At 42.0% G+C, this 22,267-nt stretch overlaps 1 protein-coding gene across 2 annotated transcripts in view; it reads right to left on the reverse strand.

Annotated features, from left to right (window-relative positions):
* Positions 1-22,267, reverse strand: part of LOC112112029 (amphiphysin-like) — a 185,809-nt gene that overhangs the window by 33,000 nt on the left and 130,542 nt on the right. Inside the window, exons 12-16 of one of the 2 annotated variants that reach the window (XM_026654043.1) lie at positions 18,617-18,730; positions 14,084-14,107; positions 11,055-11,078; positions 8,467-8,499; positions 3,795-3,845 (exon numbers count right to left, since the gene is read on the reverse strand). In XM_026654043.1, coding sequence (XP_026509828.1) covers positions 3,795-3,845; positions 8,467-8,499; positions 11,055-11,078; positions 14,084-14,107; positions 18,617-18,730 — 246 coding nt within the window. Of the gene's footprint in view, positions 1-3,790; positions 3,846-8,466; positions 8,500-11,054; positions 11,079-14,083; positions 14,108-18,616; positions 18,731-22,267 lie in introns of both variants that reach the window. The other variant, XM_026654042.1, reaches the window with a different exon arrangement.

Here is a 22,267-nt window from a genome sequence, read left to right on the forward strand (position 1 = left end):
AGTCTATCTCTAACCGCCCTCCCCCGCCACCAAGTCCCACACCCCCCTCACCCAAAGTCCAAAGAAGGAGGGGCGGCAAGGGCCATTAAAACTTTCAGTCAACCCCTGCAGACTGCTCAAAATTTGAAAAGTCCTTTCCTACCCACCTCACACAAGTTTCCCCCCCCCCGCCCGTTTCATGTGTGGTTCATAATAAAATATTCGTTTCTGTTAATTACTGTTTCCATGATTTTCTTTTGGAGGAGAGTCTGTCTGAAGGGGGGGGAAGGGGCTTGGTAATTGGACAGGACAGTCACCTTTAGCAGGGTACAGAGGCGGGGGCAGGTCCAGCATCAGGACACATACACAGTGCAGTCACTAGTTACCCTGGTCAGTCTGGGAGGTGGTTTTCATGTTCTGTGGGGGGGGGGTTGCTCTGTGACTTTGTGGCGGGGGAGGGCAGTTACTGATCTTATGCAGCGGTCTTTATCCTGGATCACAGAGCCACGAAGCAGGGGATCTGTAACCCTCCTCCCACTGCCAGAAAGTCACCTAGCCGACACATACACGCAGTCCCGCCCAGGAGTGCTGGCAGGCTCCGTTGAAACAACCAGTCCACCACTGCGGAGCCTGTCATTCCTGGAGTTTAGAAGCATCATTTGCATCAGAACACTAAACCCGCCCCCCGCCACAGTCTGCGTCCCCGGTTTAAAACATTCCCGCGAAAACAGTAATAAAGACAACGGTGTTCATTAACAAAACAGAACAGATTTTATTTTTTGGGAAGGGGGTGAAGGGGGTATGTAGCTGGAGAAGATAGTCAACATAAACTGGGTAAAGAAACGGGGGCAGGTTCAGCTTCTGTGTCCACAAACTTAACAGTCACTGGTTACCCTGCTCAGTCAGGAACCTTGCTTTCAAAGCCTCCCGGATGCACAGCGCGTCCCGCTGGGATCTTCTAATCGCCCGGCTGTCTGGCTGGGCGTAATCAGCAGCCAGGCTATTTGCCTCAACCTCCCACCCCGCCATAAAGGTCTCCCCCTTGCTCTCACAGAGATTGTGGAGCACACAGCAAGCTGCTATAACAATGGGGATATTGGTTTTGCTGAGATCACAGCGAGTCAGTAAGCTTCTCCATCTCCCCTTGAGACGGCCAAAAGCACACTCCACCACCATTCTGCACTTGCTCAGACGGTAGTTGAACAGTTCTTTTTCTGTGTCCAGGGCGCCAGTTTAGGGCTTCATGAGCCAGGGCATTAGCGGGTATGCTGGGTCCCCGAGGATCACTGTAGGCATCTCCACATCCCCAAGAGTTATTTTGTGGTCCGGGAAGTAAATACCTTCCTGCAGCCGTCTAAACAGACCAGAGTTCCTGAACACGCGAGCGTCATGAACCTTGCCCGGCCATCCGACGTTGATGTTGGTAAAACGTCCCCTGTGGTCCACCAGTGCTTGCAGCACCATTGAAAAGTAGCCCTTTCTGTTAATGTACTGGCTGGCCTGGTGGTCCGGTCCCAGGATAGGGATGTGAGTCCCATCTATAGCCCCACCGCAGTTTGGGAATCCCATCGCGGCGAAGCCATCTATGATGACCTGCGCGTTTCCCAGGGTCACTACCTTTGAGAGCAGTACCTTAACGATTGCGTTGGCTACTTGCATCACAACAACCCCCACGGTAGATTTGCCCGCACCAAAGTGGTTTGCGACTGACCGGTAGCTGTCCGGCGTTGCAAGCTTCCAGAGGGCTATGGCCACTCGCTTCTGGACAGTCAGGGCTGCTCGCATCCGGGTGTCATTGCGCTTCAGGGCAGGGGACAGCAACTCACAAAGTTCCAGGAAAGTGCCCTTCCGCATGCGAAAGTTTCGCAGCCACTGGGATTCATCCCAGACCTGCAGCACTATGCGGTCCCACCAGTCCGTGCTTGTTTCCCGGGCCCAGAATCGCCGTTCCACAATATCCACATGACCCATTGCCACCGTGATGTCCTGGGCGCTGGGTCTCGTGGTTTCTGACAGCTCTGTGCTACTCTCCGACTTCAGGCCCTCACGGCGGTGCCGTAGCCTCCTCGCCTGATTTCTCTGCATCTGCCTCAGGGAAAGGTGTATGATAAGCTGCGAGGCGTTGAGAACGGCCACAACTGCAGCGATGGTCGCAGCGGGATCCATGCTCGCAGTGCTGTGGCGTCCGCGCTGTCACTGATCAGAAAAGTGCGCGAACTGATTTCCCGCCGGCGCTTTCAGTGAGGGAGGGAGGTCGGTAGTGACGGACGGATGACGACAGTTACCCAAAAGCACCCTCTACACATTTTTTTACCCAGAAGGCATTGGCGGCTCGACCCAGAATTCCAATGGGCAGCGGGGACTGCGGGAACTGTGGGATAGCTGCCCACAGTGCACCGCTTCCAATGTCGACGCTTGCCCCGTTAGTGTGGACTCACAAAGTCGAATTACTGTCCTTAATGTGGACACACACGTTCGACTTTGTAATATCGATTCCACATATTTGATTTAAGTGAAATTGAACTACCCTCGTAGTGTAGACATACCCTAAGAGATTAAAACATTTTCTTTTCCAATATTTTTCAAGTAAAATCAAGAGGTCTTTACTTATTTTTCACTCATTCCTTAAATAGGCCAATTCCCACTGCAGTCAATGGAAGTTTGCCTACGTAAGGATGTCAGGAGTTGGCACAGTATAAAGACACATTCATTATATTATACCTTGCTGTGCAGCACGTTTCTATGTAGTGAATTAATATTAGCTGTATGGTATTTCACAAAGAAGAAATCAGAAACTGGAATGAAAAACACTAGGCAGTTCTACCTAGGGAGTCCACTAATAAGTTCCCTGAGGTTTAATACTATAAGTAATTGTAGCTACTTAGACAATTGTTAGAATGCAGATTATATTGATTTTCTTCAAGTTGCTTGCACACAACAGGATTTACCAAGTAATGTGCAGTCTATTTACCATGTTTGAACTTCAGCTAAATACTGCCCAGAGTACACTTATTGAATGATGGAAATACACTATTTATTATGTTTCTGGATATATGCATATGTACTGTACAAACACCACACCAAATAATATTCTCAAACTTTTCCTGTTTGGCAGCTGGCATATATAGTGTACGTCTCTATTTCCTACTATGCTGACACTTCATGTTTTTCCATCACCTTTAGCTAAATCAAGACTGCAGTAGAGTATTGGTGAGAATAAATTGTCTACCAGAGCATGGTCACTTGCACAAACATTTCTAAACCCCTGTATGATAATAAAAATGAATGTGTCTGATTAAATATATGAAAAACCACTGATCAAAAGTAATATTTCCAGCTGGATAAATTGTAACAAAGATAATGTATTATTGTAACAGAGAATAAAGTTGGTGCCATTTTGGGCCAGCATCTACTTGGTTAACATTGCACAGTGGTGTTTATTAATACCCTTTCTTGATTGCAATGACTGCACCGGTTATAAAAACGAATATAAGTTATGTGCAAACTGACCAGTGCTGTTATATTATAAAACTAAAATTCTAAAAATTAAATTTGGAATATTTAAAAACATCCCTTTTTAAGATGCTGGGTGCAGGGCAATGTTTCTGGTTGTTGTGGGTTTATTTTATCATGGTTTGCTTTTGTAGAAAAACGTTTGAGTGGGGAAAAGTTCACAGAATCCTTAGCCCAACCTTGCAAGCAAAGGGTACATGATTTAAAAGATGGAAGCACATCAGTGCAATAGATGCATTTGCAAAAACGCAACACAATATTTTATGGGACATTTAAAAAAAGAAATAAAAGCCACAACTTACCAAGTTATCTACCACATTCTGATTGGATTGCACTGTGAATAGAGAAGTGTCCTAAGGATATACAAGAAGGAAGCAAGAAAAAATATTTTAGAAGTCTACCAAACGCTTGATTCTGTAAGGCTTAGTCAGGCAACGCTCTCATTGACTTCAGAGCTTTACCTAAGTAAGTGAGGGAGAATCAGATCCCAGAACAGACCATTTTAATAAGTTTACCTCAAATGTAGACAATTAAACATTCTGTCTTTTAGAAATACTTTATGGAAGAATGAAAATTTATTAAACATTATCCTGATGAAGGCATAGAAGTGTAAAACTGAGTTCACGGTCTCACAATACACCTAACTTACAACAGCTCTATTACAGAGACAAGGTGGGTGAGGTAACATCTTTTATTGGACCAACTTCTGTTGGTGAGAGAGGCAAGCTTTCAAGCTTACACAGAGCTCTTCTTCAGGTCTGGGAAAGGCACTCCACGTGTCACAGCTAAATGCAAGGTGGAGCAGATTGTTTAGCATAAGTAGTTAGCACATATTGTAAAGGACCATTCAAGGTAGAGGGATGAGAGTCTGGGGGCAGAGGTCTACACTACAGCGGGGATCGACACTCTGAGATCGATCCACCGGCAGTTGATTTAGCGGGTCTAGTAAAGACCCACCAAATCGACAGCAGATCGCTCTCCAGTCGACCCCTGTACTCTACCCCGGATGAGAAGAGTAAGGTAAGTCGACAGGAGAGTTTCTCCCGTCGACCCCCCGCGGTGTAGACCCCGCAGTAACTTGACATAAGGTATGTCGACTTTAGCTATGTTATTCACATAAGCGGAGTTGCGTAGCGTAGGGCAACTTACCGCGGTAGTGTAGACATAGCCTATGATACGTTTTTAAGGACAGAATCACAGAATTAGCAGTCCGGCGGGGAGGGGAAGGGACTACTATAGCTCACCTTTGTACTCTCCTGATTCTGTGCTGTTCTGAGACCTGGACTGGCTAAATTATGGCAGCCTGCCCCCATCTTTCTATGGGAGGCAGTACTGCTCCGAATCTCCACAATGTTGTGCTGTGGCCCTGCTTACCCCCAGACATGCTCCCAGCACATCCGCTATATAAAACCTGGATTTATGATGGGGTTCTTGGAGGATAATCTGAAGCCATCTTCCCCAGTTCCTGCACTGAAGGAATTCTCCCTTGTCTGGACCTGGGGTTGTTAGGGCTCCTTTACGTGGCTCTGACTCTCTTCTGCATTGTAAAGTGGCTGGAGCAGGGATAAGAATTGCAATCACAGAGCCCAATTCTGCCTTCCCATACACCCTAGCGACATGGTCTATTCTTATTTACCAGAAGACTGTTTTGTAAAATGATTGGTTGTTGTCAGCCCATAGTTTATGTTAAATTTTATGTCATGTTACATGATTGTTTCAAAATCAATGAGGATATCTTTAAAAAATTGAAAGAAAATCATAAGAAAAAAAGGAATTTAAACAATGAACCATTCATTAGCACAGTACCTTCAGACAGTTAAAATCTGCTTATCCAAATGAGATGGGGGATGTGAAAGCAAGTTAAATAGGTTTTTTTTCACATAAGTATGGAATTTTGGTACATGTATCAGATTTTAGAATTTCACACAACAGATTTAGATAACATTTGTAGATTTAGTCAAATGTTAACTAAGCACTATCTGGTCTTCTGACTTCCTCTGGGAGGCTATAATATAAAATAGACATTGGGCGGTTTTACAATTTGAGTGCATTGCGTGCAATAACTTTTACATTTGTTAAATGTTTATTATAAATACACAAATTCTCCTCTGCCTTTATTTGACAGATGATATCACCAACTAGACAACTCAAGCTGTACAGCTGTTCAAAAAAAGTTTAGTATATTTTGTGAAACATTTTCAGAGTGGATTTTTTAATTTCATTCAAGAATTTTCATGCTTTTTTGATGAAAGTTTTAGAATTAGATTTTTTTTTTAATTAAAAAAGAAAATTTTGGTTTTGGTGGGGAAAACCTCCCACTCTCCCCCCCCTCTTTTCACACTTCCCCCATTTTTTTTCCAATAGAAAAAAGTTTAAAAGGGAGACAAAGTAGGTTTTTTTCTACCACTATCTCACCAGCAAAGAAGAAACAAAAAGCTTTATACATTAAAAAAAATTCATAAAATTACAAAAATATTCAATTTGAATTTTTACTGACATTGAAATGGGTTAAGAAATACCTCAAGTTTGTTGAAACAACATTCTTCAACATTTTTTTTTTAAATCAAAACATTTTGACCAGCTCTGCTTGGCTGTTTTATAGGTAAAGTGCACTGGATTCAATAGCTTTTAAGTTTGCTATATACTTCAACAAGAGAAGAGTCTGACCAACATTCATTTGAAAGTTCCACCCTAAAATTTCAGTGTCAATTTAAAATTCACATGTAATGAGGCAGATTTTTAAGTACTGGCCTCCATTTTTGTGTTTGTAATTATTTGTTCTATTCTGTTCTACCCAGCTTAAGTTCTTTTCTGCACCCATCACAGAGTTATCTTAGCAGGTGAAGATGCATAGATGTCCCTATGATGTCAACTGTCCCACCAAATAATTGTGGATGCAAAATTGCACCAATAATTTGCAGGTGCAAAGGTGGAAGACAGCTTTTAAAAATCTGGTCCATTATATATAGTCAGGTCACAAAAATACTAAGGACAAATTCTGGTCCTTCTGAATTCAGTGAGAGCTTTGATTTATTTAAGTGGTACAAAGATTTGGTTCTGTAAGAAATTAAGGGTGAGATTTTCTTCCCCACTGATTTTCTTCCCCCTCCAGACCCATTGTATGGGTAAAAAGGCTGGAGCAGCATAAAGGGGCATTGAAAGCCCCAATTCCAGCTGTGGGAGTTGGAAGCTAATGTGCCTTCTGAGGGCCACATCACAAGACTTAGTGTAAGGGGGGTGAGTATGGGAAAGGCAGGAGCGGAGCCACAGCATTGCAGAGATTCCAAGCAGCATGCTGTGGCCCATAGGGTAGCCCAGGGATGCTGCTGTATCTTAGATAGGACCCAGAGCTGACTAAGTTATGCTGGGGGCCCTGGAGCAGCCCAAGATTGTGAGGGTGCAAAGGTCACTTAAAGCAACTTTTCCCCATCATACCCCGCTTTTGCTGCACCTCTGCGAGGCCCAGCACCGAGTAAATACCACCAGTACATTTCTGTGGTTAACAACTAATATAGAACTAACTTCCTTACTGAAAATCAGATTTTAAAAAATGAACACAAAGATGTACACACAAGTATAAAAGTTGGTGGAAGAATATGAAACCCACACTTAACATTTTGGGGTCTGAGTAAATTCACTTCCAAAAAATTCAGCTAAAAATCTAAAACACAGTAGCTTATTGGGGGAAACCTTAGCCCCACAAAAGTGGTGGGAGTTTTGTCATTAACTTCCGTGGTGCCAGGATTTCACCTGAAATATTGGCGCCATATCAGTGATATTTACGGTGACCAGATAGCAAGTGTGAAAAATCAGGACAGGGATGGAGGGTGATAGGCGCCTATATAAGACAAAGCCCTGAATATCGGCACTGTCCCTATAAAATCAGGACATCTGGTCACCCTAATGACATTGGGTATGTCTACACTGAAGTCATGGGATGCGATTGCAGCTTGTATAGACGTACCTGTGCTAGCTTTACTCAAGCTGGTCAAGCCCACCCAAAACCCTGGTTAATTACTCATGGGGTCAGCCTATCATAGAATCATAGAATATCAGGGTTGGAAGGGACCTCAGGAGGTCATCTAGTCCAACCCCCTGCTCAAAGCAGGACCTAATCCCCAACTAAATCATCCCAGCCAGGGCTTTGTCAAGCCTGACCTTAAAAACCTCTAAGGAAGGAGATTCCACCACCTCCCTAGGTAACCCATTCCAGTGCTTCACCACCCTCCTAGTGAAAAAGTTTTTCCTAATATCCAACCTAAACCTCCCCCACTGCAACTTGAGACCATTACTCCTTGTTCTGTCATCTGCTACTACTGAGAACAGTCTAAATCCATCCTCTTTGGAACCCCCTTTCAGGTAGTTGAAAGCAGCTATCAAATCCCCCCTCAGTCTTCTCTTCTGCAGACTAAACAATCCCAGTTCCCTCAGCTTCTCCTCATAAGTCATGTGCTCCAGCACCTAATCATTTTTGCTGCCCTCCGCTGGACTCTTTCCAATTTTTCCACATCCTTCTTGTAGTGTGGGGCCCAAAACTGGACACAGTACTCCAGATGAGGCCTCACCAATGTCGAATAGAGGGGAATGATCACATCCCTCGATCTGCTGGCAATGCCCCTACTTATACAGCCCAAAATGCCATTAGCCTTCTTGGCAACAAGGGCACACTGTTGACTCATATCCAGCTTCTCGTCCACTGTGACCCCTAGGTCCTTTTCTGCAGAACTGCTGCCTAGCCATTCGGTCCCTAGTCCCTATGCTGAAACCCAAGCTGGCTAGATTAAAGATAACTTGGGTATATCAGCATGAATATGCCCATTATGTACGATGTTTGGGAATGGAAGGGGTAACTCATCATCTGGGATTGTCCTCCGCTCCTTACGCTTCTGGCAGTTTGAGACCCGCAAAGCATAAGGCCAGTCCTTGTCCACTCGTGACAGCACAGAAAATCTCTCAAACATGTTTATTTCTTACCTGTGTGAATCCATTAAATGTGCTGCCGGATGCCTAATAGAAGTGGAAAGCAGAACAAATATAATTAGTTTATTAACTCAGAGAATAAGTCAATATATTCTTAGTTGAAAATTTTTAAAAATGCCAAAAATACACCAAAAATAATATAAAATAAAAAAAAGATGAAGGGCAAGACAGTTAGTGAGAGAAGCTACTTGGTAACATTTTAATAGGCTAAAAAAGGCAGAATGATTGATCTTAGGATTTTGAAAAGACTGTAGGTGTATTTTTTTAGAAAATATAAAATACAAAAATGGGCTTTGATGGTTTAGAGCTGCACCACATTTTGGATAGTTGCATGAGAAATTTTCAACAAGATTAGCAAGGGGTTTAGAGGAGGCAGGGGGAACATGTAAATGGACTGTTTATAAAACACAGGGTTATGTACAACCTAAGGAACTCTTTTTCTAGACTATGCTACACACTGGGGTAGGTACCTCTTCTTTATCAGCCTCAATTTCCTGGTACAATAATCCATATCTCCGGTTAGCAATTTCATCTTCAGATAAATCTGAGTTGTTGGTCTCATTGTCTTTGGGACTAGTTGAACTCTCGGTGCTAGCGTTTCTGGAATTTCCCACTTGAAACAGAACCAAGGGTCTAGCTATCTCCTTGCTTGGTCCAGAGTTGCTAATGCTTGCCTGCTCCCCGGATGAGCCTTGTTTTAAAGATACCTCCTGATTTTTATTGCTTGTGGTTACACCCATGTCTCCCCAGCTATTATCTATACTTCCCAAGCCTTGGGTAGACCATTTATCACTAAAGCTTGGCCAGGTGTTTTCCATATTACTTTCCTCTGAGTCTTGTTGCTTAGGGGGAAAGGGCCAGTTATCAAATCCATTTGTTTGGCCATCTGACAGACTAGAAAACCCCCAGGGATCATTATTAACTGTGGGATCCCAGTTTGCCAGCCAGGGATCTGTTTCCAAGGCTCCTCCAGGGACACTAATGTTACTACTATGGTCTTCGGTCACTGCAGGTGCTGCCCTAACTACCAATTTATCATCCACATTATCTAAACAAGAATCACTGCACTTTGCATTAGCTTTGTCAGCTGACTCAGGCTGCAGTGCCAATTCTTTTTCAAAGGGTATAAAGTCAGCTTGACCTTCATCAGCAGCACTACCATTTTGGAGGGTGCTGAAGCTATTGTCTTCAGTTTCTTTAACAGACTCTTCTGCACTGAATAATTCAGCATCACACAGAACTTTTCCAACATCTGCAGTGTCCTTTTCAGAGTGGTCTGTAACATCTAGGACAACATGTCCCGTAACATTTATGCACTCCATGGCTGTCCTCCCTCCAATAACACTGCCATCATGGTCTAAGTCATCCGAACACTCTGTTTCATGGTCACGATTCCAGTTATCTAAGACATTCTCAGGTTCAACATCAGCACATTCTACATGTTTACATGTGTTCTCTGCTATGTTAGCCCCATCTTCCAACCCTGTACTCAAACTTCCAGGAACTATTCCATCTATCTCTTGAATGACATTTACCCCTTTAAATTTTATTTGCCCATGATTTTCCAGGCCAGTTTCCTCAAGGTAATTGTCAACAGTTGTTTCAGTTTGCCCATTATTATATTCTGACTCCCATACAGTTTCTATCTCAGTGTTTTCTAGGATTTCATGGTCTCGTTTTGCTAAGCCCTTAAGAGGTTCTACTTCACTGTGTTCTTTATTTTCATAATCTGTCTCTTCAAACTCCTTTGTATGTTTTATCTCCTTGAAGTTAACAGCTCTGGTCTCTACCTTTTCACATGGCTCCACACCTGCCCACATAGACTCTTCTTCCTCCTGCTTCTTCTCCTCTGCCTTTTCCACATCATATGGGGATTCATCCAATAAGCTATCAGTTCCAATGATAGGCATCTCACAACTGGATTCATTCGCTAAAGGCTGATCAGTCTCCAAATCTTTGCCTGGGATATTTCTAGCATCTGAATGTGCCTTCAGTGAAGTCCTCTGATTTTCATCTATAGAAGATGACCCTGGTGCATGATCTTCCTGCTCACCTACAGCAGGCCAAACACTAGCAGACAATGTACCAGTGGATTCTCTTGAGGTTTGCTCTGCCTCAGGGAAAGGCAAAGGACCACCTGCAGTGATCTCCTGGCTGACACTGGCTGTGCTAAGTTCTAGGCCCCAGTTGAGTGAACCTAGATCAGTTTGGGATCTGTTAATATCTTCTGTTGACCCATTGTTTGGGGTTTCCTCCATGACCAGGTTACACAGGGAAAGACTTTTTGAAGAATCAGGCTTTAGGCAAGCAGAAAAGCAAAGAAAAGAACAAGATGAAAAAGATAACGGTGGACTTGATGAGACAACACAAAATTCATATTATACTATAGTAATTTTAGTTTAAAGATAAAGAATGCAAAATAAGTGAATCAGTTTAAGGAAAAGTTATGTGGTTTGTAATATTTGGAGACAATAGCTAGCAATCTAAAGAATGGTATTGATAGATGACAGAGAGAACTATATTACATCACACTGATTAAAAGATGAATCTAAAACAGTTAGAGGTTTAGGAGGTTTGCTTACCGGCTGCACCAGTTCACTGCTTGTCTGTATGGAAGAAAACCATATAAATAAACAAATGTAACACTAAACCCTGTGGTTTATCTAAACTACGGATTTTTTTTTCAGTGCCATATGGATTACCAATGGTTATGGAGCTGGCAGGGGCTGCTCAGAGCTGGCTGATCACATGGTGCTGGCTCTCTTCCATGTTTCCAGCTGCTAACTCACATTAGTAGCTAAATGTATATGAAATAGTTCTCTAACACTGTTGTCCCGTGTAAGTAATTTCTGCTTGTCCCAAGGATCTCATTCCATCACCAACAGAAAGGGAGATCGCTCTGTGTGATCATGAACAGGATGGGAAGTGATCCAAAAGACAATAGGTCTGGTCTGTGCAGTGTAATTGTAGCTGTGTTGGTCCCAGCATACTAGAGGGACAAAGTAATACTAGAGAGACTGACAATGGGTCTGATGTCATTTAAACTAGGTCCCTTTACACAACCCCCTGGCAGGGGCCTTCCTGTAAAATAGGTCTGATTCTCTGTTACCATCCACCTTGCATAGACATTTGCATCGGTGCCAAATGGGTGTAAAACGCTGCCAAATTAAAATGCCAGCTATTTACAAACACTTTGCACAAATGACTACACAAAGCGCAGGGCAAAGGTGAATCTGGCTCAGTTTTTCTGTTAAGAGGAAGTTCACAACATAATAAAGCTTGTGAAACCCCTGAGCCAAACTATTTAACAGTGAAGCCCTTGTCAAGCTTGTTACTTGTTTTAACAGGAGTGGAGAGAACTAGAATTAGCTATAAAAAAGAAAAATATTGACAAGCGACAAAGGAAAAATGTGAGACAAGCAGACTTACATAAAACATCTACTATTCATTCAGTGTTATAACTTCAAGAGGTTCTCATGGCATTTACACTGGCTTTGAAATTAAAAGTAAAAAATTAAATTCTAACTAATATGTGTAAATGAAACCTTAATTTTTGTTCTGGACTCTGTTTAATCCTCCCTAAGAAGCAGAGATGAGCATTATAAAAGCATCACACTTGCTATCTATTCATGCAACAGGGCTGTAAATTTTGCTTCTTAAGGCCTTGAGTCAACAGAAAAGATCCACAGATTTATGCGCTACTAAAGTCTGCACAAGGTCACAGATTAGAGTTCTTTGGTTCCTCAGGCGGTCTAGACAGCCATCACTTTGACACAAAGTAGGAAGAAAGCTCATGAAAATGAGCCCTCTTCTTCCTGCACATCATTATACCTGATTCAGCAGCAGGAGACAGGAGAAAGAGCAATTGCATTTTCTATAGCAGTAGCTGATTTTCTAAATACCAGCTGATGGTATGTCCACTGTTACTTTTAAATTTACTGTATTTAAAGATCAATTCTCTCTCCACCCCTGAATTTTGAAAAATAAAAAATTAGGTGTCTATTGAAAGGAAGTTCAAAGGAAATACAACTTCAGACATCTGAAAACAGGTGACCAGTAGCATCCATTACCACCCTCCAATAGCTATTAAATACATGAAAATAAAAGCAGAAAATAGCTGTAATCAGCTTGACTGAGAAAACCCTCAGTACAATTTCTCAATATAAATATCTCTTCTTCGTTAGCCCTGCCCAGAAGCTGAGTATCTCCTTCTCTTCATATAAAATTGCTTTCCACCTCTGTGACCAGATGCCCTATTTCTGGCCCCAGAGCTCCCAAACCCGGTTTGGTTTCCCTGCTGGCCTGTAATGCACCCTAGGAGGCTTTGCATGTTGCGCCTGAAGCGGTGGACACGAGGCAAAACTTTCTGGGGTCTATTACTGCTGCTGCTGCACGGCAAACAAATGGGTTCAGGAGTGCTGAGGATATTCATGAAAAACTAGCACAGCAGAGATGTAGGGAAAAGATGTAAGGCCAGATGCTCAGCTCATATAAATAAGCTCCAGGGAAACCAACTATGCTAATTGACACTGGCTGAGGTTCTAGACCATTTACTTTTGTCTCTCTGTGCTTTACATGGGATGGGTGAGGAAGAATTGTACATATGAATCCCCTGCATATGATACATCTGTTCAGCAGGTAATGCAGGATTTAGAGAGAAGGTTCACTTTAAATCATTTAAATCTGGGAGTTGTTTTCCTCTTGGGATGAAATTAACTCCACCTCCAGCGTGATGTGACCATAAATGGACAGCTGGGAACATATCTAAGCTCTTACCAAAACAGGCTGTCTAGGACCTCATTCAAAACTTATTGACTTCAATGGGCTTTAGATCAGATCCCTACTGTTAAGCTTTCTGACCTGGATTATGGCTTTGCATCATATTGTTTTACATGTAGGCATTTAGATAGGGAAGTCTTATTTTGGCTATCAATTAAGAACAGCCAAACCTTCCTTATACATCTCAGAAACCCTCTATGTGCATCTTCAAGGGGACTCCTAAATAACATTCCCTAATGGCTTTATACAGTACTCGGGATGGGATGAGCAACAGCTCTTGGGAGTGGAGCAGTGGCTGCACCAAAGGCATAAATGTACATTATTAAAATAGGATTTTGGCTGATTAATTCGGCTATAGAGCTATGGTAGAACTCTGGCTGAAGATCCTATTTCCTTTTAAATTAAACCCCCAGAAAGATTTGTTGTATATGAGCTAGATGATAAAGGTCATAAAACATTGTTACTATACTGCAATTTGTTGTTTGCACTAATCAACAAAATAAATCACTTTAAATTACCTTGGTAAAAATGACTTTATCGGACCTTGAATCACCAGCATGGCAATTTTAAAGCCAAAAAATGTCACAAGTAGAAAAATCCTATTAACCTGGATGACTGTAGCTCTTTGTTTTTTGTTGTCCAAATAATAAAGACATTTTTTTCTGTTCATTCCTAATGGTGTTAGATGGGCTTCACATACTTTAAAATATTTTGGCATTCTCTACAAATGCTTCGTTTTGCCTTATGTGAAAATGATTACAAATCCTCTAGAGTGCTACAGAATCAGAGGCACAGAAACATCTCAATACGCAATGATAAATATTAATCTTACCGTCCATAAATCCCAGGGCAATGTCTGGAAAAAGGGGGGAAAAAGATATTGTTGAAAATATTGTTTGTACACTATATGTTAGAACTTATCTGTATAGTGCTGTAACTATACCCGGTGGTTAAGCACAGCCTTAGTATATTTTTGGGGCTGAGGGAGGGCAAATGGAGGGTTGTGATAGTTACTACTGCAACAAAACTGCACTTGTTCAGTGAGATCACACCACTATGCATATGACTGGCATGCATGGAAAACTTCAGGTTGGGAGGATAGCTCCACCAATGGCTATAAGCAGGGTAGGCCGGGATGCATCCCCACACTCTGAGTGTCCCTGGCCTCTGTTTGCCAGAAGCTGGGAGTGGATGACAGGGGACGGATCACTTGATGATTTCCTGTTCTGTTCATTCCCTCTGGGGCACCTGGCATTGGCCACTGTCGGAAGACAGGTTACTGGGCTAGATGGACCTTTGGTCTGACCCAGTATGGCCATTCTTATGTTCAGGTCTCCCAAGCCTCCTATTGCTGCAGAAATGGAGGCCAGCTACTTGGATCATCAACATAATAGGTACACGAGTTTTGCGAGGGACAGTTGCTCAGATAAGCCAGAGATCCAGTCTCTGGAGGGTCTTGTCATGATCCCTGTGCAAGTCAGGGACGTATTGTTTTATTTTACAGATGGGAAAACAAAAGCAGAAAGACTGTGACTTGACCAATGCCATAGAGGGAATTAGTAACAGAACCAGGAATAGAATTTGGGAGTCTCTTGCTCTCAATTCCTTTCTCAGCACACTGGATTTCTATACCTCTGAATCTATTAAAATATCCCTCCTTGTGAACAGAGATGATAAATGTTAGTGGCTTATCAGAAGAAGGGCCAGCCCAGCTGCATGGCACAGCAGGGAGAAAGCTTGTAGTGACTTTAGCAACATCAGAGGCAGGATGGGTGTCTCTACCTCCCACAGCTATTAAATGATCAAGATTCCTTTCAAAAGATCAAGGGATATGTGGCCATGGTTCCCACAGACCTTAAAGAATAATCTTGTGTGGCTGTTGTAGCAACCCAGGAAAAACCTATGGCTTTAGGTGAAATCAAGTGACAAACTTTAAACCCTCACAATTGGTTTGCATTGGTTTACATTCTGAATGTTCTCACCATAAGCAAAAGGGCCAGAGATGGATGGACAGACAGATGGATGAAAGAAAGCTAAGTTTAGTCCTGACATTAATATTCCCCCACATCCAAAGGGTCTTCATTGGCCTCAAAGGGTAACTGGGACACTTTACAACAGATAAAATAAAAACACAACTACCAGAAAAAAATCAAAAACTGTTTTGAGAACTGCTACTAAATATTTGCCTAACTTGGAGGATGGAGCATATTGCATTTGCCTTCCTGTCTTGCTAAATGCCTGCACCCTAAATTTTATGAAGGCCCGAAGCAAGTCTGCAGCTTATGTAATGAACTACTTCAATTTTTTATGACTACAAACCCCTTTTCATAAATCAAAATCAATTACTTCAGTACCCAGCTTTACTGTGGATGAACATCATCATCCAGTTCTCAATTAGTTTATTCCCAGATAAGTATTTCTTTTATGGACATATCTCAATTGATAATTATCCACATGCATCTTAATAAGTCTATTAGTTAACTGTCAATACTTTCCTGAAAAATTATGGGCCCAGTTCTGCAACCTTTGCTCAAGGAAATGATCAGACCAATTGACGCTAAAAGTCCCATTGACTTTAGTGGTACTACATATGTGAATGAGAAATAATTGTAAAGTCAAAGTTGGAGGGGTGCATCCCATGCTGGTGTCTGATGTTAGTATTACAATTAAGGAGCTACCAGTATTTCCATTAGAAACCCTGTTTTGAGTTGTGGCTTTTTTGTTAGTGACAATAGTGGTGTTTGGGAAAATGTCTTTGCATCCCTTTATCTCTCCTCCCCCACAATGTACTAATCTTTCCCAATCCTTAAAACTCCATGGTGTGAAGGCAACTCAACTCTGGCATGTCAGCAGAACTATTTCCCTCAATTCTACTATTTTAAAAAGCACAAAAATTAAATTCCACAATAGTGGTCTCTCTTAGGCTGATGGAGATGTCTGTAAACACACTCAAATAGCATTAACTTGACTGTTCAGATGCAAAATACCAACAGCCAAAAGAATTTAAAGTAACATTAACTCTAAGGGATGTTATCTCATTCCCATCTGAGGAAAAGGTGGATTTAAGATGTTAAAATCAGGCACTTGTGGGTGATATGGAGATTTGACAGCTGGGAGGTGCGGCAGGACTGCGTGCTCTGGGAGACAGGATACCAGCAGGACTCAGAATGAAGGTCAGAATGTTTCTCTGGCTGGGTTTATTAGCTGGGGTGATAGAGACTAGGTGCTTGTGGGGTGCATGTGTAATAATTACTGGGGAGAGAAGGGACAGAACACAGAGAGTGGTCTGGACTGTGAGGGTGTTGGGAGGTGGGAAAGTTACTGCTGGAAGAGTGGGGTAGGCAGAGGGAGAATAGTCCCCAGGCACTTGTGGAATGAGGGTTACAGAGATGGAAAGGAGGTGGGGCAGAGAGGAGAGCAGACAGGGGCACTTTTCAGGGTCTGTTTGCAGTTGAGGGAGTGTGGTGGGAGAATTAAATGGCAGGTTGGGAAGGCATTTGGGAGCCATTGCACAAAAGACTATGTTTATCTTCACTACACTGCCTCAGTGCAGTTTACTGAGAGAGAAAAAACAAACCACAACAAGAACACCGAATGGTCTAGAAGACAAGGAGTTGGAGTAAAGCCAACACAAACTCAGAAAATGCACGTAAGGCAGGAACTCCATCCTTAGCGTCCCCCTCCCAGCCAGTATTACAGGGCTTTCCAAACACTGAGATCACAGATTTCATCCAGTTACATCTAGTCAGAATAGTGGATTGTAAGTGAATTGTAATCCTCAAAGATATCCTCCAAGTAGGGGTAGGCACAGAGCTATGTCTCACCCACACAAAAGATAATCCCCCTTCTGCATGTTTGGGGGGGAGGGGGAGTGTTTAGTGAATGTCTCCTATGCACCTAGTTGGTGACAATGTACATAGTCTCTGTTTAATAGTTCTCTATATTTCATGTGGGCAAATATTTCCATCCACTGCAAAAATAAAACCTACTGTAATTTGTACATTACGCTGTCAGCGCTCGAATGCTCTTTTATGAAAGTTTCATGTTTTGTGTTTAATTCTCTCATTTCTCTAATCATGTTCAGGATTATTAAATGAGGAGCTGAAAGGGCAGAGCTCGCAGAGTCAAAGCTGGAATTTTCTGTCAACACTGAATGCATAAATCTAAATCCACGGATTCTATTTTTTACAGGGAGGGGAATTAAATAACAAGCAGGATGTGACAAAGCTCCATGATCATTAAACATTGAAAACTGCAATGAGAAATCTGACTTGCAGTTTGGAGTGCTGATAGTGTGATGTTTTTCTGTCTCCACATGTATCAATGGAAATCACCACAGATCTATTATATAAACAGGCGTGCTCACCAAATAAATTAATTCACAGAGAGAAAGATCAGCAGAAAACCTGGATTGTCTCAATCACCTGGCTTGTCTTCTCACTCCTATACCACTGTTGAACTGAACAGTTGATTTAGACTCTAACTACATTACAGTTCAAACCATGTCAGGCCAGAATCACACTGAAACGTGGTCCTTGCTAGCAGTGTGTTAACATGGTTTCTCTGACTGCTGTACAAGAGGCAGGTCCATGCTGGCCAGAGAAATTCTTATCACCTCACTAGCAATAAGTATAATTAGAAAAGATTCTATTAACATTATTTAGTACCAATATAGACAGAAGCTTAAAATTGCAGCTTCACTAGGTCAAGCCAGCAGAAAGCCAGCAACTCCTATATCACCCATAATTCTGCTGAGGGAAGCTACTTTCGGTCAACGTGGCATAGATCATTATATAGTACAGAATAATTCTTCCCTATAATATCCCACATGAAAAAATGTGAGACCGTTTTATTTTCTTTTTCTTATAGTTACAACTAAAACAGATTTATGAAAAAGAAAGCCAATCAGGTCGTATTCTATACTTAGTACAAAGACTCCATTACAGCATAGTGGTAGTATGCTGCCCCTATAACTGAGTGTCTCCTGAGCCACAGACAGTCATAGCTGGATTTTAAAAAAAGAACCTGTCAGCAAAGCAGGCTTGGGAAGATTACAACATTTTTTCTGAGTTATTCTATAGTTTGAGAAAAAGGTATAATGTCAGAGTCAAAGCCATCAGTTACAGGTGGCTGCTCTCCTTGACTATAATCTCATGTTAGCCTGACACTTCTCTCTCCTCCCCTACCCTATCATCAGGTTGTACTGGTATTGCTGAAGTAGGAAGATGGAAGGCTAATGAGAACTCAGGGAGATCAAGTTTTTCAGAAATTGTAAATCCATCATTCATTAATTCATGAGGCAGATGTTTGTTACCAAATTCAGCACACTCTATTCCTGTATAGCATACCTCTAGCAAAGAAATACCTGAGACATGGGTGAGTGGGTTAGGGTTATTCCTGTTGATACCACTTCTGGCTTGAAAGGGTCAAAGTCCAGATCTAGCAAACATTCCTCTTTCTTAGCTTCGGGAGCTTCATTCTGTTGGAGAAGAGATGCTCACTTAAAACTCATAGAGAAACCACACTGTACAAGCAAAATATGAAGGCTTCCCATCTACCTGCAACCAGAGGGAAAAAGTTCTCTAAAGACTTCAGAGAATTCTCCATAGAATTCAAGGTTCACGACTGCCAGCCCTGAAAAAGCTATAGGGTAAGATTTTTTTTTTAAAGCCAAAGAGATTTGGATGCCTAATTCCCATCGGGCATCCAACTCCTTGGGGTCCTCGGAAAATCCCAACCATAATGCTCAACTGTTTGTGAAAAATTAATATAAAAGGACAATGAATACAAATTTCACTCTAATAAATGTCTGTGACTCCAAACTGTAGAGTCATCCACAACCCTGCTTAAATCTTGCTACAGGGACCTGTCCAAAGTCTGCATTAACTACAGTAGCACTTTTCTTATTTGCAATTTATGAATAATCAAGTAAGGTCCTGATCCCAAACTCAATGGAGTCAATACAAATATCAGGCTTTGTGTGAACAAACATGAAAAAATAACTAGAATACCGCATAAGAAAATGCTTCTTTTCACTAATTTCACAGTTACAACTTAGATTTAATTATTTCTCATAACTGTCTAGTAAAAAGTCTTAGATTTTGCAATGAGACCTCACTAAAGCATTTGTTTTTTAAATTTTGGCAGAAAAGTAGGTAAAGAAACCACTGTTTTTTTACGTATGAATTGTGGAGTATGCAGGTTACTGAAGTGTTAATTTGCGAGGCTCTGCTGTATTATTTTTAAAGGAATTCAGGTTAGCCACACTATTGGTGAATGATAAAATACCACACACAAACACCTCTCTGGTGGCTAATAGTCTAAACAGATAGGTCCAGAGTTTTAAAATAGTTAAGGGTGAAAACACTGTAAATGAACTCTACTACTGGGAAATGGCAGGTTCAGATGTGTCTAATTAGATAATTTCTCATAAAAAAAAACTGACCTGCATGCACAAGCATGGCAACTGTCCCAGGCAAATTAGGTGCAAACATTATCTGAAAATCAGGCTAATAATATTTTCTATGAATTCATATACTTCATTTTAAAGCTGTATATACATACAATTTGTAGACTTATATTCAACGCAAGGAATTACACTGCTAAAAAATATCCCTCTGATGTTGATTTTCATATGAACTGGCTCGCAGTTATACATGGAGGAGTTCCAGTTAGGATTGAGCATAATCCTATGTCACACAGATATATTGAAAATATAATAGATAATATGACTCAGGTAATTAACATTCCTCCCCACCCCCGCACACACACTAGAATTATATCCTTTGTTAAGATTTGTCAAGTCAGCTTCTCAGCAATATTTAGATTTTATTACACCATAATCTTGAGGTACTAGCAAGGCCGGCCTTACCTAAAATGGCACCCTGGGTGAGGCTAACAGTGGAGCTGGGTGGGGCGTGGAGCTTGCAGAGAGGAGGTGCAGGCAGAGCGGGAGATGGGGTGGACTGGAGCTGGAGCTGGGGATGGGGGAGGAGCTATACTGGAGGTGGAGCTGGGCAGGGGGGCAGAGTAGGGTGACCAGACAGCAAGTGTGAAAAATCGGGACAGGGGGTGGGGGGGTAATAGGAGCCTATATAAGAAAAAGACCGAAATATCGGGACTGTCCCTATAAAATCAGGACATCTGGTCACCCTAGGGCAGAGGTGTAGGCAGTGCAAGGGATGGGGCAGATCAGGACTGGAGGTGGACCGCGGCTATGAGGTGAACAGGTCTGGGGAGTGGAACCGGAGGGGGGGTTGGGGGGAGGCTGTTATTGTGACACTCTCTTGATGCACGGCACCCTGGGCGGTCGCCCTCGTCAACCATCCATAAGGCCGGCCCTGGGCACTAGCACTCATATAGTTATACAGCTTCATGAAATAACTCAGAATGTTAACCAGTATGTAATCAGAAACAGACTGAGTACAGAGAAATTAATTATCTTTTACTGAGACTTGGGAAGGAAGCTGTTATTTATGAGAACTGAAACAAATGAGTGGGAGTCTCATTTAATCCCTGCAAAGTGACAAGGTGAAGTATCTGTTGTGATAGGATATGGACTGTTCAAGAGATTATTACATCATCAGCTACCTTTAGGCCAAAATGAACAGCATGCTCATTTTAACTCTAGAAAAAAACATCTCAGAAGAAAGATATAGTTTAATTTAGATACTGAATTATATGAAAACTTAGGAAAGCGAAAAAACAATAATAAAGACGTGAAACACATAGAAATGTCTAACAAATTACTCTGTATATTCTGTAGATTAACGCCTGTAGAACGGGATGAAGCATGAACAAACAATGGCATGATCTACCTCCAAGAAGGCTTGAACTGGGAGTGTATTGCAAAGGCAAGATTGTGCCTGTCTAAGCACAAGTGTGCAAGGGAGGAGGAAGATGCAAGAAATGTAGGCACCCATGCTAGGGATCAGCATGATGTGCCCTTTGCCACCCTCTCAGTACAAAGACTATGTAAGCTCATTGTCAGAACTAGCCCCTCCAAAACAGATATAAAGGGGTGGGCAGGGGACAGGGCCATTGCTTTGCTTCCTCACCAGGAAGAGTCAGTGGAACTAGCTCGGTGCAGTGGGGAATGCATGCTGTAGCCTCTTCAAGCCTGACTCAACAGCCATGCTCCCCAACCCTCACTAGAGCTCTGGGAGGCATTGTATGTGAGATTTTCAGCATCGGCCTCATGCTGCTCCCACTGAAACAAGTGAGAGTGTTCCCACTCACTGCAATGAAAGCAGCGTTAGGCTAAAGCTGAGTATATTGTCAAAAATCCCCCCTCACACCTGCTTCATCTCTCTAACTAATGTATTTGGCACCCAGAAATTACAGTGATGGGAATAAGCATGGGAACGGCTCATAATCATTTTCTATTTTGTTTATCTGGCGGTTCAAATCCTGAAAATAAAACAATAATGTAAACAGCAAAAATTATTATTATGCAAGTATTGCAGTGACACCTAAAATCTCTAAATTGTGTCAAATACCTTCAGTATCCCAACCTAACGCTGTCTGAAGAGAGGGGTGTGAGACCAGGGAAGAAGAGAAAACACATAACAAAGCAACAAAACACAATTCTAAATTATCACCTTCCTCTGCTCTCCCAAGATGTCAGTTTTCTCTATGTCTGTCTTTTAGTCAATGGGAATTAAATGCTTTCCTGAAAAGGGATGGACATAAGCATGTCCATATCTACTTTCCTGAATCACAGCCCTAAATTTTAAACTCTCTCAGGAAGGACTGTCTTTATTTTTACATCTTGTGCAGCACCAAGCACATTGTTGGTGCTTATTAAACAAACAAACAATGACCAATTATCATAATAGTTTTTTTTCCCCTTGTGCTGGAGGGGAAAGGAGGAGGCACGCTCTGAACTATTGAAAATCCTTTTCGAATGTGCAACTAGCGCAGCATGGCACCACTCATCAATCTGTGGCTTTGGTGTTTCTTAACTACAGTAAAAATGCCACTGAACGATTTAATAATTGTTTTAAAGCTCTGCACC

This window comes from Terrapene carolina, unplaced genomic scaffold (assembly GCF_002925995.2).
Source record: "Terrapene carolina triunguis isolate 2854851 unplaced genomic scaffold, T_m_triunguis-2.0 Scaffold179, whole genome shotgun sequence".
Taxonomy (NCBI): Eukaryota; Metazoa; Chordata; order Testudines; family Emydidae; genus Terrapene; species Terrapene triunguis.